This window comes from Tursiops truncatus, chromosome 19, assembly GCF_011762595.2.
Source record: "Tursiops truncatus isolate mTurTru1 chromosome 19, mTurTru1.mat.Y, whole genome shotgun sequence".
Lineage (NCBI taxonomy): Eukaryota > Metazoa > Chordata > Mammalia > Artiodactyla > Delphinidae > Tursiops > Tursiops truncatus.
The window spans coordinates 32,974,982-32,989,157 of NC_047052.1; the positions used below are offsets into that span (position 1 = coordinate 32,974,982).

General features: G+C 35.8%; 1 protein-coding gene across 6 annotated transcripts in view; it reads right to left on the bottom strand.

The window, feature by feature from the left end:
• Positions 1–14,176, bottom strand: part of CYLD (CYLD lysine 63 deubiquitinase) — a 62,278-nt gene that overhangs the window by 11,411 nt on the left and 36,691 nt on the right. For all 6 annotated transcript variants that reach the window (XM_019932499.3, XM_019932502.3, XM_019932501.3 and 3 more), the window contains 6 exons: positions 10,510–10,889; positions 9,455–9,620; positions 8,175–8,316; positions 6,774–6,896; positions 4,005–4,096; positions 2,777–2,843 (listed from right to left, as the gene is read on the bottom strand). In XM_019932499.3, the coding sequence (XP_019788058.1) occupies positions 2,777–2,843; positions 4,005–4,096; positions 6,774–6,896; positions 8,175–8,316; positions 9,455–9,620; positions 10,510–10,889 (970 nt within the window). The remainder of the gene's footprint in view (positions 1–2,776; positions 2,844–4,004; positions 4,097–6,773; positions 6,897–8,174; positions 8,317–9,454; positions 9,621–10,509; positions 10,890–14,176) is intronic.

Consider the following 14,176-nt stretch of genomic DNA (forward strand, 5'->3'; position numbering starts at 1 on the left):
GTTATTGTTTTTAAGTATGAAGGCTTTACTTACCCACATTTACCAATTTCTTGCTTGGCTTTCTTGTTTCTTGCATATCACTCCTTTATTCTAAATTCAGTTTTATGTTATTAAAGTACACCCTGTAATAAGTCTCTGACTGGTAATTTAGTCTTGGTTCTTCCAGCTCAGGAATTTTATGCATCTTTATTCTTAGAAATTAAGTCTGTCAAAAATTCCAAAAAATCTTCAGCTATTATCTCTTGAAATATTGCTTCTTCCCTATTCTCTCTAGTGTCTCCTCCTACAATGACAATTAGAATTTGTCTTCCATGTCTCTTATCTCCTTTTTCTTGTTTTCTAACTCTTTATCACTTTGGGCTACATTCTGGGTAATTTCTTCAGATCTATCTTTCAAGTAAGCAATTCTCTCTTTAGCTGTGCATACTGCATTCAGTGAGGTACCCTCTCCCAGCCATATATACATATAACTACATATATAGTTTTTTATTCTATTTTGGGGAGTTTTATTTTTGTTTATTTTTCTTTGTTATCAAATCTGCATTTATCCTCCATAGGTATCTAAGTTCTTCTTCTTTCTCTTAAGCTATTTAAGAATATTCATATTAAGAATATCATTTTAGAATAGTCTGTTTTAGACTACTTTACTATTTCAAGGTTTTAAGGTACTCATCCTCGTATTTGTTGCATCAGCTGATGCTCCCTCAGTCAGGAAGACAGGCTCATGGAGGGGAAGAATGACACTTGGGAAAAAACTGCTAACTTTTAAAGTATTTTTTTTTTATCTTTTTATAATCTTCAAACTAGTGATTCTCAATATGAAGAGGCTGCTGAATGGGGAGGAGAGGCAGAGCTTCCCAGGGCCCTCTTCAAACTCCACAAGACCTTCAGACACTGAGACATATTCCTATATGTGACTGACCCTTCTTCACCCACTCTGAGAATCACTGCAGTATTCATCCTATGTACATCCTGCGCACTGCAGTATTCATCCTATGTAACACACCAGGAGTGTATTACAACCCAAGGTGTGTTGGGCTATGCAAAAAAAGAATGAAAACTGTTTTAATCATCTGAAATTTATCTCTTCAAGATGAAGAACAGAAGTGATTTTTTTCCTCCCAAATTGCCTGGCAGATTTCCTACATCATGTATTCAATATATATTTCCTTCCTTCTTTGTGTTTGAAGGTCGACTTATAAAATACTGAAATACCACATATAGTTAATTCTATATCTGGGCTTTCTATTCAATTCTATCTATCCAATTTCTAATTGTATACCAGTATCACACGGTTTTAAATGTCTGTTGTTTTGTCTTTATAGCTTATAATAGAGTTCTTTAAAAAAAAAAAACTGCAATGTTTTCACCCATTTCATCTTGTAGAGAATTCTAAAATCATTTTACTAAGTTCCAGGAAAATAAAAGTTAAGAACTTGATTATGTACAAGTTATTTTGTAAACATTAACATCCTTAAGTTATTTAATCTTCCTACCTGGAACACAATCTTTCTCACTAATTAATTAAATCACCTTTTAGCTCTGTGCAAGTCTTCTTTAAAAACCTATCTCAGTAAAATTGATTTCTTAGCATTTTATACTTTCATGAAGTATGAAATTATCTCTTTTTCATATTTGCTAGTGGGGATACCAGAATATGACTGATTTCTCCATGGTTTTTTCCTGCATGGTCAAATTACAAATTCTTGTGTTAATACTAGTAGTTTCTAAACAATTCTCTAGGATTTTCTGGGTATACATATAGCTATGACCTTATCTGAATAGATAATAAATATATCCTATCTTATTTCATTAGCTAGAACTTCCAAAATAACATCAAACTATAACTTCAGTACTGTCCACCCTTCCTTCCATCCTTCTTACTCATCAATTTGACACTGGCATCAAAGATCATCACTTAAGACACTGAGATGAGTAAGAATACTTGTCTGTGATTAGGTTTTAGGGAAGTAAATAGTATATAAGCAAGATTTTTCAACAAAGAAACCCAGACTAAAATGTAAAAAGGCCCAGCATTCAATCTGGAAAGTTCATCAATTTAGAACATCTCACTAAGAACTTCACTGTATTAGATTCAAGGCTTTCATTGATGATGGGGGGAAAAATGACCAAGTTATAAAACTGAGAACAAGAGAGCTAATTTAGAGCTAAATTAATTCTTTGACTAATGGGTTGTCAAAAACAGTGCTCCCACAGTGTTTGATTGAGTTTGAATAATATTCTCTTAAAAGGATTCATTAATTTAAATTACAAAAATATTTACAGGGCTTCCCTGGCAGCACAGTGGTTGAGAGTCCGCCTGCCGATGCAGGGGACACGGGTTCGTGCCCCGGTACGGGAAGATCCCACATGCGGTGGAGCGGCTGGGCCCGTGAGCCATGGCCACTGGGCCTGAGTGTCCAGAGCCTGCGCTCTGCAACGGGACAGGCCACGACAGTGAGAGGCCCGCGTACCGCGAAAAAAATATATATATATTTATATACAGTTTTATAAGAAAACGATTTGCAATAGTGCTTATTACTGGGGTTAAAATTAAAAGCACAAATTTACACTGGATTTGTTCCTCAAGTTAAGTATGATACTATGGCAAAGATAATGATTTAAATTAATTTGCATTGCAGGAACCTAACATATTGAGATCCCTAAATAAATACAATATTAAGTAATCATTAAGGAAATCATTTCTACTGAATGATGGCAGTGGAAATGAGGACTGTCTATTTTTTCCAATGCTTCTGTAACAGTTTAAAATTACCTTATCTTTAACAATGGTTCTACCCTTAAAATATGATGAAACAGAATATTCAAGAATTCTTCAGGATCTAGGAGAAAATAAAAAATCAAATAAGTCACAGACAAGATTTTTAAATCATTCTATTTTTTCTTTATAACAGTCATATTCCTATACAGAATTCAATTTCATAATCAATATTATTTCCATTAAAAGCATAGTTCTCAAGTTTTCCTAACAAACTACAAAGGATATTTAAATGATGTGATAAAGTATTACGTGCCAATTTTGTTATAACTTTATTATATTTCAAAGGGTATAATAATTCACATATAGGGAAATAATTTTAATTTCTTTGGGAGGGGCTTAAGATAAGTGTAATAAAACCTGATGTATGACCTTATCTTTCCTGTTATTTAAATAATTATCAAGTCTGTAACTATTATAGCTAGTATGCTGTTAATACATTCAAAGTCAGGAGTTGAATCTCCGAGTAAATTCATTAGCTATGAATAGATTAAAACACTGTCTCTGACCATAAACTTTATCCTAATCAGCCATTTGTAACTGCCTTTATAACAAGGAAGGCTAAGTGAGAAATGTGGATGACTCAGTGCAACTCTTCAACCCTGAAAAGAAAACAACTCCGAATATCATCGCTGGACGGAAAGATCTCCTTATTTATTCATAATATACTCAAACCAGCCAGCTTCTTAAAGGGGTTCATTATTCCACATATCACTCACTTTTAGAAGAGAGAAAGCATTTACAAAAAGAAAATTGTACATCACATAGAAAAAAATTATATTTTAAAATATAATCCCCAAAACTACACAGATATAACATTTCAGCCAACAATTTAGCATTTATGCTTTCAAGTTATTTTTAATGCCTATCCTATAAATTAAAACAGTCACCTTGGGCTTCCCTGGTGGCGCAGTGGTTGAGAATCTGCCTGCTAATGCAGGGGACACGGGTTCGAGCCCTGGTCTGGGAGGATCCCACATGCCGTGGAGCAACTAGGCCCGTGAGCCACAACTACTGAGCCTGCGCGTCTGGAGCCTGTGCTCCGCAACAAGAGAGGCCGCGATAGTTAGAGGCCCGCGCACCGCGATGAAGAGTGGCCCCCGCTTGCCACGACTAGAGAAAGCCCTCGCACAGAAACGAAGACCCAACACAGCAAAAATAAATAAATAAATTAATAAACTCCTACCCCCAACATCTTCTTTAAAAGAAAACAAAAAACAGTCACCTTTTTCTTCAGAGGTAAATCCTGATGCAGCCTCAACTTTTTCAAGTATTTTCCTCAGTTTCATAATCTTTGTTGCACATACGTATCCATATCTATGTTAGTAAAAAACTATTAATATTAGCAAATATATTAAATTAATATAACACATTTTTTATTGAAGGACAGTTGGCTTACAATGAACATAACACATTTTGATAATCAAATATTTCTTATGTAACTCCAGCATGTCATAAATTAGTAAGCTTAATAAATATTTCAGAAAATACAATTATAAGCTTCTTCTTGAGGTTTGAAAATTTTAAAATCTATAATCAGAATTATCTCGGACACTATGATAACCTAAAAATAACTATCATATACTAATAAAAGAAAAAAATATTTTTCATTTATGATGACTGTTTTTTTAATACTATTTTACTTAAGGAATTAAAACATGTACTTTACAAAACAGGATATACAATTTTGAGAGAGACTCCTTTTAATGTTGTACTAAACGATGAAATAGCTACCAAGGGGGATGGAAAAGGGCAGTGATAAGAAAGTGAAATTCTAAACTCTGCAATCAAACCAGTCATCATAACTATGACACTTTCTCTTATCTTTCTCTGAATACAGGATACATTCAATAAGCTTCCTGTCAATCCTTGACAAAATTCTAATTCTAAAAATGGCTTCAGAAGACAGCTTAGAGGCCACCATGGGCTTCATAAGAGCAAGTCAGAACCACCTAATCTTATATCCATTTTTCATACCGGCTATCCACTCACTCATTAGCTCTTTGCAGCCAACATATACTGAGCATCTACCACTTACATAGTAATCTAACCTTTCAGTCACTGGGAATACAAAAATGAATAAGGTGAAAAAACAGGGTCTCTGCCTGCGAGAAGCTTGAAATGGAGAAAGCACGTGTTTCAGTACCAAGTAAAACCAGTCAGCTATAATCTAGATATGACTGCTGCAGACACAGGGAATCTTGATCAAAACAGGGCATCTGACAAGCTTCTTGCTGTGGACAGGGTGACAAAGTCTGACGAACCATGATTCTTGACTGGTTGGACAACAGTATTCAAAGAACGTTTATTAACAGACTTATGGTGTTTTGGAAGGAAAGAAGGAAGTGGTAACATGCCTTAGAGCTTTGGATTTAATCTGTCTTGTTCTAGTATCAATCACTTGGGGGGAAAATAGACAGTATGTTTAAATTTTGCATTTATACAAATAAAATACAAAATAACTGATGTAAAACTCAAGATTCATAATTATCTTAAGGGGGTAAAAACTACAGTTATTTTCATCATTACAGAATTCAAAGAAAACAAAAGATACAAGTGGGAAATTTATTCACCTATAATATACCTTCCTAGTCATGTTATATAGTAGGTCATTCCAAATGCTCATTATATTTCAGTGTTCTGCATTTTGGGGTCAAAATCTTATATGAAACTATTTTTTATTTTAATTGTTAAATAATAAAAGTATGTCACAAAATTTAAATTTATCTTAATGTGGACTTTAAATTATATAGTTTGCTCCCTATATTCCTAAAAGAACAGATTTGTTTTGTGATCTATGGCCCTGACTCTTCATAGTTTAAATTTTACACTGTGACATTATCACACATTCCTCCTACCACTTAACAAAAGTCCTTACTAGATGTCTTGTACTTATACCATTACAAATTGCTTCCTGTGGCCAAAGAAAGACATACTTATAATTCTTAAACTAGGAGATAACCAAAAACATCACCTTTTTAAGAGAAGTGGAGGGAGGCCTAAATATCTTCCTTTAACCAAGAAATGTGTTAATAAAATACATCTTATTTATTTCTAACATAAAACTATTAAATACTTGCTACTCTATAAATAAAAATGTCCCTTGCGGCTATTCATTCAGATAAAATTAAGTTTAAGAAGCCAGATCATACCGATTAAACTAATAAGCATGATTACATTAGGGGTAGTATTGAAGATAAGAATCCCAAATACCTTATATCAGCTTTTATAAACCTACTGTAATTGCTGAATTGTAGTACACTCTACCAAAATGGTTTAATCACTTCATGGCATACACTATGTGCTACACTTTGGCCAGATTTAAAATGTTAAAGAAGTAAAGACAGTACAACGGGACTTCCCTGGTGGTGCAGTGGTTAAGAATCCTCCTGCCAATGCAGGGGACACAGGTTCGATCCCTGGTCCAGGAAGATCCCACATGCCACGGAGCAACTAAGCTCGTGCGCCACAACTACTGAGCCTGTGCTCTAGAGCCAGCGAGCCATAACTACTGAGCCCGCGCACTGAAACCACTGAAGCCCATTGCCCTAGAGCCCGCGCGCTGCAACTGCTGAGCCCACACCCCGCAACTACTGAAGCCCGTGCACCTAGAGCCTGTGCTCCGCAACAAGAGAAGCCACCTCAATGAGAAGCCTGTGCACCGCAACAAAGAGTAGTCCCTGCTCACCACAACTAGAGAAAGCCCGTGTGCAGCAATGAAGACCCAACGCAGCCAAAAAATAATTAAATAAATAAAATAAAAATTAAAAAATAAATAAATAAAAGTAGCAACAAAGACTGAACAGAAACCTTCTTAAAAAAAAAAAAAAGACAATACAAGGACCGAAAGTTAAAAAAGATGTTAATACATCATCGAGAGAACTAATTCTCTCCCATTTCTCATTAAAGGAAAGCAGGGAATAAATTAATTACTGTACCAAAAAACAGCACCTAGGATACCACCTAAAGGCAAAAATAACTATCTTCTACTTACATTCTCAGAGGATTAACGATTTCTGTCCTCAGCAGCTCTTGAGTTTCACTATAATATTCTACATCATTCTTTTCTTTGGGTCTAAGTAACACAGTGTCCAGAACAGAACTAAAAGCAAACAAGCTGCAAAATAAAAAGAATATTTTTCCTCATGCTGTAAATGTACTAATTTTTGAGAAACCCATACTAAAAAGAATATGAAGAGAAAAATCACACACTCTGGAGAACAAATAACATGCAAATTAGTGTTTTTTATTAATACAGGTAACCAAGACCCCTGTCAAGCTTCCCATGGTTCAATCATCAGGGCCTAGAGATCCTTAAGGAGAATACTAATATCAAGAAGGCAAACTATAGATTGACAGTGTTAAAGGATTAAAAATACGCCTTCAGTACACTGGAAAACTTCTTTGCAAAAGCTGAAAGAAGGCCTACAAATCTGAGTCAAACTACAACAGAGGAGAAAGTGTGGAAACTAATTTCCCAAGGCAAACACATAGCCAATATGTAACCCACTCTAGATATTATACTTCTCTCTCTCCACAGCCCTTTGCAGAAATCTGAATTCCTTTAAATGTCAAAATCACTTGTGAGTGACTAACAGCAGTGACTTGCTGATATCAAAGAAAAAGAAAATTTGGCTAAACAGATTTTTATCAGAAAATCTGAAGAATATTACATCAATTCTTGCTTTTGTCAACACCTCTGAGAGACAAAGTATTCTGCCCCAAAAATGGCCCACTTTTATTCTTCTCCCTTGTCTTTAAAATTTTAACATCCCATTAACTTCCTAATTCTTACAACATGGCTGTACAGAGCTGGCAGGTTATGCTCAGTTTAACTGGCGATGTTCTTGGTTCAAGCTTCAGAGTGTAAAAATTCTTGCCATGTTAAATTGTTCTTCTTTGGAACAAACTACATATACGAGGGCAACTGTGCTTCTACTGAAAATACTTCTTTAAAATGAAGTAGTTTTATGATTGCCTCTGCCTAGTAAAACAAACACACACGCCAGTCAATGGCTTATGACAAGTTATTTGATTTGTGCACAAAGATCCTGTACTTATTCTCTTCAGTCCTATGATTTCCTACATACCCTCAGAATATCTGTACCACCTGTAACACTATCATTCACCTCTTATCCATCATTCACTGCATTATTTTTTATATTAATTTTTTGGATACAGGCACGTAAGGCAACATTCAGTAGCTTCCAAGGAGTATATAGTGAAATACAAATCTCCCTTTCTCTCCTGAACCCCAGCCCCCAGTTTCTCCACTCAGAGGCAATTAGCAGTTTCTTTCTCTCTCTCTTTCTCTCTCTCTCCGACACACACACAAAGAAACACACACACCTGCCCCCATGGCACTATATTCCTACTGCATTAATTATAAACTTACCAGAATAAGGTTGAGTCTAAGTAACAAGAATTGTAATGACCCTGGATACCTTTCTTCTTTCCAATCATTATCTCTAAACCTTCTTTTTCCATTTTTGGTGGAGTATTTTCTTCTACTACTTCACTTAAGTAGCCTCCAAATGCTGCAAAGATAAAAATGAAAATAATTCTTTTAAACTATTATAGTATTCCCATACATATTTCTTCACTTAAAAATATCTCTTTGGGGCTTCCCTTGTGGCGCAGTGGTTGGGAGTCCGCCTGCCGAGGCAGGGGATGCGGGTTCGTGCCCCGGTCCGGGAGGATCCCACATGCCGCGGAGCGGCTGGGCCCGTGAGCCATGGCCGCTGAGCCTGCGCGTCCGGAGCCTGTGCTCCGCAATGGGAGAGGCCACAACAGTGAGAGGCCCGCGTACCGCAAAAAAAAAAAAAAAAACTTTTGGTATTTTGATGCACAATTTATTACCCAACTTAAAACTAAGTTAAAGGTAGGTTTTGGTTAATTGTTATTCAGCTTGGCTTATAAAAAAATGCTAATGTTCGTTTTCAACCTTACTTCCTCCACAATTTAAAAAACATTTTAGAGTATCAAGTAATGTAAAAAAGCATCTGCCAAGTAAAATATTTTGTTCCCCAAATATCTTATTTGTCTGAAGATGTTCCATTTTCAAGTTGGAAAAGAAAACAAAAAATTCCAAAGCACTACTTCAACTGTAAGAAAAATTGTTTTTCATAAAGATGGCTTTCCTATTTATACCTGTTTAACCCTCAAGATGTTTCACCACAATTATCCAAAACTGGAAAGGAACCGTATCAGGAAACTGCCACCTACTATAAGTGATGAGATCTGTCGTTCATCAAGCAATTAAAACTACTTCTTATAATAATGCTGACTTCTTGATAAGTCATGCTTATTGATGTACTTGAACAATACAGAGAGAGGAAAATCAGTGCCATAATGAAGGCCACATTTCAATCTCTACTTCCTGGGTTGTTGAAAATTAAATGTCTGTAATCAACAGGAAGGGGAAAATAAATCCCACTATTTCTCAATTTTTAAGTCTCAAGCATGGTTTCCTGGCTAATACTTTTTCTAAATGTCCCCTCTTAGGATAACTGTAACTTTCTCATACACCAAGTAATAATTTTTTTCTGATTTAAAAGTTTGATGAAAACTGGCAGGAAAGAAGAAACACTGTTTACTACCAACTACTGCAAAATGACATGAGGTCAGAACTAGAGTCATTCCAGATTGATGAATAAATGAAAGGCACACAAATACCTAAAGAGTTACAGCGTTCGATCTGATTGGAAACTGGCTGCAGGGACGCAAACCTAGAGTCTGGCCGGCAGCTCTTCAGTTTAACAAACAGCGCCTTCTTCAGGGCACAGGTGAAATACCGAGTACCCCTAAAGGTTCCATCTGTACAGCCTGCACACTCATCTTCCTGAAAAAGAAAAAGAAAAAAAAAGCTTAAACATGCATTATTCTCCATCTTGCAAAGATGGTATACAAAGAACTAAGACTTGTTTCAAGTTTACCCTTTCTTAGAATTCTGCTGTCACACCTGTATTGAGAACTCCATCAGGAAAAAGGGGTTGACTAATCAGTGTTTCAGCCCACAGCTGATGATTTGAGAAATTAATGCCTTATTCCAGCATAAAATCTTCAATGTATTTCCCTTCAGAATACATGTTAAACCTTCCCTGGTTAACTGACTTCCCTGCATCATTTCCAAAAGCATTAAAACCAGTGGGGACAGGAGGCCAGAAGGGGCTGTTTATTTTAACAACCCAAAGAGAAAAATAGCATTCACTGGCCTGTAAACCAACAAATAAAAAAGCAAGAAATATATTTAAATAAAAGCTAAATGTACTCAAATTCTCTTTCTGATTATGAAATGTCAAACAATATGCTTTCTAATCTCCAAAATCTTTCCCTCTACCAAAGATCTCAAAAGGTCACTAAAAATGGTGATTAATCTTAAAGTCAATGATAGAAATATTAGAACTGACTGCAGGAGGGAGGCTAAGAAAAAAGAAAAACTGATAACAGTTTGCTTTCCTTACTGCATTCTGTTTAATATAATGAGCCTAAACATATTAGCCTAAAAATCTACTTTCATTCCCTGAACATAGATCAACTAACATTAAGAATAAGTGGATCAGATGCTTAATGGGTGGCAAAGGATGTCGGGCAGCGTGGTAATAAAATTTTTCTCTAGTGATGGCTTTGTGGATAAATAAAATATTTCACCAAAAAGCAAAGCATAGGGAAAGATCTGTACAAAACCCCAGACAGAAAAGAAATGCAATTTTTAGGTGAAATTAAATTACCAGTTCTAGTCCAGCCAGTACTTCATTGAGTCCTGGCGGCTGACCAATCCAACGGATTACCCCATAGAAAGGAGGATTCTCTTTAACCTCGGCCAGCGAGCCCACTTCCAGGCCATGTGAGTTACCAGAAGATACGGCCAAGGGTGGACTCTCCTGCACAGGTGCATTATTTAGCTCTCCCATCACAGACTGAACGGACAGAGAGAGCGGACTGTGGCTAATACTTCCATTGGTGTTGGGCATCTTTGTCAGACTAAATGGTAAAGAATGAAATCTGTTCTCGCTGGATAGTGAGTTCATGGAAGGAGGTTGCAGTGGTGGTGAAGCGTGTCCAAAGTCTGGAGAGATCTCCGTAAGCGATTTTGCAGGGTCTTCAGCAACTATAAGAAATTATTCTTAATTAGAGAAATTTATTTAAGAATATTAAATATGCCATACATCTCTAAAGATTAATATATACATAAGTCCAACTGCCCACCTGACCTCTTCTAGTATGATTCTCATAAGCATCACAAACTTACTACCTCCACGTCAGTGTTCTTGATTCAACCTCCACGTCAGTGTTCTTGATTCACATCCCCACCTCCAAATTTTTCTTCGTCAGTAAATGGCACCCAATTATTCAAACCAATAAAATATGTTATTGATTGGAATTGTATAGGTTATATTCTTTGTCCAAAATACAATTAAGTTACAAAAACCAATACAAAAAAGAGAGCAAAAAATTTAAGAAAGATGCTTCTAAATAACAAATGAATCAAAGAAGAAATGATAATGTAAATTTTTAAAATAAAGAAAAAAACACTTGAACACAACTAAAGTAATACTTATAAAAGAAATGTATAGACTTAATAGTTCATTTTAGAAAAAAAGGAAAGGTAATTAATAAACTCAGCATACAACTTAGGAAGTTAGAAAAACAACAGAATAACCTCCCCAAAAGTAGTCAAGAGGAAAGAACACAAAAACAGAAATTAATGAAAGAGAAAACAAACATCCAATAAAAAGAACCAAAGCCAAAAGCTGTTTCATTAAAACAACTAATACAGTTGCCAAGCAGGTACTGCAAATCAGTGTGGAAAGAGCAAACCTCTTAATAAACGGCGTTGAGATAATCAACTATCCATATTTTTAAAAAATTAAATGGGATGCCTCTGTCACACTCTACACAGAAACAACTTCCAGACGTCTTAAAGAAAAATGTCAAAGGCAAACCTACAAATTTTGCAAGAGAATATAGAAGAATGTTCTTTATGACTTTAGGGTAGAGAGAAATATCTTAAACATGAGTCTACAAACCAAAAAGGAAAAGACTGACAAATATGACCACATTAAAATTAAGAGATACTTGTCCATTAAAAGGCATCATAGCAAGAGTAGAAATATGAGCCACAAACAAGGAGAAAATACTTGTAATCCTTATTTCTGACAAAGGATTAGAATTCGAAAAAGGTCTATAAATCAATTTTTTTTAAAGACCAGAAAAAAATAGAAAAAAAAATGGGCAAAAGACTTGAAAAGGGAGCTCACAGAAAAAGAAACCTAAATCACCAACAAATCAATGAAAAGGTTCTTGCCCTCACTAGTAAATACATAAAAGAAAGTCAAAATCAACATGAGAGAGCTTTTCAAAAGGTAAAGGTCTTAGAACATTAACTGCTGGTGAGGATGAGGAGTCAATGATACCCTTACACAAAGCCGATGGGAGTGTGAAGTGGTATTAACTATTCCGGGAAACAGTTTGGCATTATTTAGTAAAGGAAAGATGTGCATATCCCATGTACATCTAGTAATTCCACTCCTAGGTACATACCCTAGGCATGGGTAAGAATGTTAATAGCAGAGCTGTTAATAATAGCAAGAAAATAAAACCAATTCAAATGTCCATCAGTGGTCGAATGGATAGTTACATTGTGGTATATTTAAATACCATATTTCACAGAAATGAAATGGAATGGAACGCAATGCTATACAGCAACGAAAACAAATAAATCATCATCACATACTACAACTTGGATGAATCTAGAAACATAATGTTGAGGGAGGAAATTACACAATATACATACAGTCTGATTCCTTGTATATAAAGCTCAAAACCATGCAGAACTAACAGTATGCTGTTTAGATGGACAAACTCATAAAGCGATAATGAAAACCAAGAGAGCGATAAACACTAAATTAAAGACGATGGTAGCTCAGAGGAGAGTGAAAAGAACACCACCAGGAAGAAGCGCTGAGGGGATTTCAAAGGGAATGATAATGTTCTTTGCCTTAAAGTGGGTAGCGACTCCATGGGTGTTCACTGTACTTTATAACTTATCCATTTAAGATTCTTTACTGATGATACTTAATCTAAAAATTTTTTAAGTTATTATTTTCTTTCCCAAACCCTCAACCCCCCAAGCCCAACACTCAGTTCCATACAGCAAGATCTGTTGTTTCTACTTCCAAAATATACCCCAAATTTGTCCACCCCTCTTACCCTCTACCATCATCTCCCCAGTCAAAGCCACCATCATCTTTCACCATGCAACCAGTCTCTTACCTGGACTCTCTGTCCCTCTTCTCGCCCCTCTCCAATCTAATTACCATACCACAACTAGTGAGATCTTTTTTAAAGTTTAAAGATCTTATGTGATCTTGTATCATTCCCTTGTTTAAAACCATCAATGGCTTTCCAGTACCTTACAATAAATACTAAATTTCTTACCAACACTTACTAGGTCCTAAATGATCCGGCTCCTACCTACCCCTCCAAACTCATTTCATACACCTCTTTTCCTTGCTTACTCTGCTGCAGCCACTCTGGCCTACTTCCTGTTCCCCAAATATAGTTTCTCACCTCAGGACCTCTGCCTTTACTATTTCCTCTGCCTAGAATGCTCTTCTCAAGCTCTTTTTCTGGAAGTTTCATTCACATCATCCAGATCTCAACATAAATATCATTTCCTCAAAGACTCTTTTCCAAACCATCTCTGGAGCCAGCTTCCCACCAGCTGCTATCACCTTGTTCATTTCCTTCATTCCACATGTCACAGTTAACCTTATCTGTCTATACATTTATTGTCTATCATACCAACTAGAATATAAGCTCCCTACAACGAGGAACTTTGTTAGTCTTTTCCATGGTTGGATCCATAACACTTGGTGTAGCCACTAACACAATAAAATACTCAATATTTAATTAAAAAAAATGAATAAATGAATCAAATGTTATAAAGAATAGCCTTTAAAATGTGTAAGTAAAACAACTACAGATATGATGTTCTTTTACAAGTAAATTGCTTCTATTTTCTAATTTAAGGATGCAGACCTATTCCATACAAATTTCATTACTTCATCTGTCTTTCTGACCAGTTAGAAGGTTACTATATTAATCCAGACAGCAAAAAACAAAGGAAAGGATCTGAACTAAGGCAGTGGTTTCAGAAATGAAGAGAGGGGAAGGATTCTAGTGATATTAAAGAGGAGGAAATCCCTAGGACTTGGTGACATCTGGATGTGACTAATGAGAGAGAGAGAGGAAGTCCAGGATGAAGCAGAAACTTACATTTTAGGCAACTGGACTCATGTCTCCATCTCCTGGCTCCGTAAAAACATAACTCACAAGGCCATCAGCGACTGCCACTGGCTAAATCCAACGGGTTTTTGTGTGGTCTTTATCTTA